This window comes from Cornus florida, unplaced genomic scaffold (genome assembly GCF_030987335.1).
Source record: "Cornus florida cultivar Cherokee Brave unplaced genomic scaffold, ASM3098733v1 CherokeeBrave_3.0.0_Hap2_Chr05, whole genome shotgun sequence".
NCBI lineage: Eukaryota > Viridiplantae > Streptophyta > Magnoliopsida > Cornales > Cornaceae > Cornus > Cornus florida.
The window spans coordinates 65511182-65515299 of NW_026775575.1; the positions used below are offsets into that span (position 1 = coordinate 65511182).

The window sequence follows — 4118 nt, forward strand, 5'->3', positions numbered from 1 at the left end:
TTGTCATTTGTCTCAAAATTTGTACTTCACTTTTTGCACCCTGGGTTGAGTCCATTACTGTTTTGTGCTTTTCATCAAAAATCAACATTTTTTATGTCTTTGGTCTACATGTAGAATTTTTGCGTCTCTTTTTGAAAGTTGGCATCTTGTATCTTTGCCTAGAAATAAAGCATTTTATTCGTATCAAATAATATAGATGAGCATCTGTCATCTACTTTCTAATTTAACACCTAACCAAACGATTCTTTCATGACATAAGAATTTTCAGCAGCAAGATCTTCAATTTCATCATTGAGGTTCTGAAATTCTCAGAAAGCATCATAGTGTGTGTGTTACTAACTAATATGCAAGCATTGTATAACAGAAAGAAGTAAGAAACCAATCATCTTTATTTAAACAGATCAATTATGGGTTCTTATTTACGAATTATTTTAGTCGTGATAATGAAAAACAGATGCTTGTTTGAAGTAACCAACAGATCTTAAAAACAGATAATTGAAGTTAAAAGACAAAGAGACAGTTGGACGACTTTTGAATATAACATTCTTCACCACAACTTCTCTGTTAACCTGATCATGAACGAATTTACAGCAACCGCATCCAAAACTATCCATGATGATTCAAATAGCTCGTGAAAGAACTCAGCCCCTATCTCCTCAGCTGCATTTCTGAAAGCAATTCCAAATGCATTTCCTTGAACTGCACCAAGCCGTGGTTTCCCACAAACTCCAACAATCAATACGCTGTTTCGATCTTGAGAATAGCAAATGCAGATCAAAGGCTTCATTTTTGCTCCCTTCTCCCTCAAAGCATCCATCAGGAAATAACCGAATTTAGTTAAAGCCTGGGGGTAACCCAACAGCTTTGTATCCGCTGAATCTTCAAGCTTCACCCACCTGAATTTACTTCCACTTCGTATAGATCCCTTCTTAGTTATTGCAGCACTTCCTTGTCTAAGAATCGCCCTTTGGATCTTGATAGCATGTTGCATCCCATGTTCCAGCTTTTCAAGCTTGCTCAAGGACAATGCATCATAGGCCACCCCAAACTGCTTGGAAGCACAAGAGCCATCTGCTTCTACAAACGACTCTAGCAATGCAGTAACTCCATAAACAACATCTGCTGCAGAAACTTTTGAACTATAACCATGTAGCAGCAAGAAACCTCTATAGTAGAAATCCGTGAGCCCATACTCAGGTAAGAAAAGTTCAAACTCCTCCTTCATTTTCCTTTTGATCTCAACGCTCATATATTGGAACTTTTGCTTGCACTCATCCAGTGAAAATCCCATTCTAGCAAGAAGAAGCATCAGCTTTTTCATGCCGTTGTCACTCCAAGTCTTCAATTTAGTCGCAATGTAAGATGAGCACAGCATTGAATCAAACAAGTTCCACTCTTGTAGCAGCATTAGCTTTGGCTCATCTTCATATGCAATTCTTGATGAATCAGGTGCCAAAACCTTTGTTCCATCCTTGAGGGTCACCGAAGTAACAGCATCCAAATTCCCTGAGCTATTAATGTGCTGCTCCAGCTCCATTACCCCAGCTTGGTATCTCTCATTTGTTAATCTCTCATGAACAAACTGATCAGTTAAAGCCACACATGCCAACCAGAGCAAGTCATTCGTGTTCTTCCTCAGAGAATGAGACAGATCATACATCAAACACCCGGAGGGCTTCCCATGGAAAGTACCCATATGATAGTACTCTCTCTTCAGCTTCCTGAAAAGCTTAACTGGATCAGTCTCACTTTCATCCGAAACCCTCCTCTTCTTTCGAGTCTCACCACCATCTTCCTCCTCAATTTCGCTATCATTCTCATCTTCACTGTCAGAATCATCTTCAACCTCATCATCACTGTTCAAATCACTTGCACCCGCCAAGGCAGAAACATCAAAATCATAGGCCAAATCAGTCTGGTGCTCGTCATCCTGTGTATAAAGCACCACCACACGATCATTCTGATCACTGAGATTATGCAAATGAATGGGACGGTGACTGTCCACCACGAAAACACGGGAAGAAGGGCCTATATTCAGAATCTTTCGAAGATCTCGGTGGCAACCCCAATTTATCAGAAGAATTGTGACGGTCTCATCGGCAGAAGAACACAAATTGGGCCCTGCGTACTTGTGAATTTCCTTGAAGGATGAAACAGGATAACACGCATACCTAACCGAATCGGATTCAAGAACATGGCCTACGATCTTCAAAGCGCAAAGCGAATCGACATCAGAAGTCGATGGGAATATCAGCAATGGAGTGGAGAAAGCTGAAGCCAAAGCAGATTCGCGCAATCGAGCATAGAATGACGCAATGCTTTGCTCTCTCACCATAATTACTCAATTGGCTAAGCAGATTTTCAGAAAAATTGAACTTCTTTCTGGAAATACAACGTGGTTCATTAAAGAAATGAAAGTTACTTAATACCCATTGAAGATTACAGATCAAAACCTGAGAGAACAGTGGCAATTTGATGCTTCAGATATAATTACACACAAGTAAAGGCAAAACAAAAATAGTATATATATATATATATATATATATATATATATCTGTGCACATTTTCAACAATACAATGGAAATAATAAGCATGTAAAAGAATCCATTTTGAGAAGTGAAGCATAAATTGATTTTAGGGTTTGGAATACCTGGAATTAGCATGAATTCAAACACGATCTCTTGCTGATTTTGGGAATTTTGCTTCAGCTCTGTTGTTCGTTCGCTATTTGCATGTTCCAGAATTGGAGAGAGATAGAGAGAGAAAGAGATTGGTTTCTAACGTTTGTAGCTTTGAATTTTCGAATATATTCGCATGAAATTCAAAATTTTAGAAGTAGCGCGAAATTTTGGCGCTAGATTTCGTGGTGGGGACATATGTTGGGGAAATTCTACTCGCGTGAGTATTGAACTCACTCTCTTAAAGGTTGGTAGATCAGAAACGTTCTCACCAGATCAGATGCTGTAGTTAGACAATGTTCTGATCCGACGCCCATGATGTATTTGTTTTTTGGTCAACAGTCACCTGCTGCGTGATTTTAAAAACATTTGCAACATTTATATTTTTGAACAAAATCCAAATGACGCTTAGCTACCTGAAAAGATAAGAACTAATTTTAGTTTTTTTTTTTTTAAATTTAAAAAAATTGTTCATTTAATTTTGAATCAATAATTAAGGGGCATTGTAACGTGTAAGGATCAAGGCGCTCGCATCAGATTGGGGCAAATTCAGATTTAAAATTTAAGAAAGATAACAAAACCTGTGACCTTATTGAATTAGAACGAAGAGCTTGTTATCATATAAATTTAGTAAATATATATATTTTAAAATGCTATTTTTATGTTTGGATTCAAAGAAAAGAAAGTATAATAATTAAATTACTTTCATACCTTTTTAATTCGATGGGATATAAGTGGAATAATAATTTTCACCTCCCAATTCTTTCCTTATCTTTTTCTTTCTTTTCTTTTCCCTTCCTATCCCTCCATCCAAACGGAGCCTCAAAATTATTTGCATGAGGATTACCCCAACTGAAGAGATACTATACCTACCAAAAATAAATAAAAGAAACACACAATCTTAAAAAACACTCAATAACGTTCCGAGCGTGTGTTTCGTGCATTCTTACTCTCATTCTCAATATTTGTGACTTATTTTTGTCATTTTAAGTTCTCACTATTGCTTTATTTGACTTGTAGTAAGATATTGCTTAGTCCAGATAAATTCAAGGCCGGGGCTAGGAGTATAGGCCCATGGGAGGTATACCAATATACTTCCACTGTTGCTTACAATTATACCGAGCAAGCAATGAACACACTATAGACAATTCTAATAAAATTTCATTCTCGAACAGAAATTCATTTTTTGAGTTATTTCATCCATGGAGAATACACGTTACACCATGATTTTTTGAATCAGAAGATAGGCTTTAAAAAAAAAAAAATTTCGATTCATCCTGTGTATTCAACTCACAGGATGAATCGAAAATTAAATATTTATTGGTTCTACCTCTTATTTTTTAAGTGTGCAAAAGCTAATCCACTCTGAACTATGGCATAACTGACATGAAATCCACCATTATTCATTTCATGCTGAATCGTTGAAGAGAAAACTTCTAC

The 4118-nt window shown here is 36.9% G+C and overlaps 1 protein-coding gene across 1 annotated transcript; it reads right to left on the reverse strand.

The window, feature by feature from the left end:
* Positions 1 to 371: 371 nt before the first annotated feature.
* LOC132306670 (uncharacterized) lies at positions 372 to 3310 on the reverse strand. Its single transcript, XM_059804167.1, has 2 exons — positions 2651 to 3310; positions 372 to 2453 (listed from the first exon to the last, which is right to left on the reverse strand). Exon 2 carries the CDS (start codon positions 2333 to 2335, stop codon positions 548 to 550), a length of 1788 nt encoding a protein of 595 aa, XP_059660150.1. The 5' UTR covers positions 2336 to 2453; positions 2651 to 3310; the 3' UTR covers positions 372 to 547.
* Between the last annotated feature and the right edge of the window lie 808 nt (positions 3311 to 4118).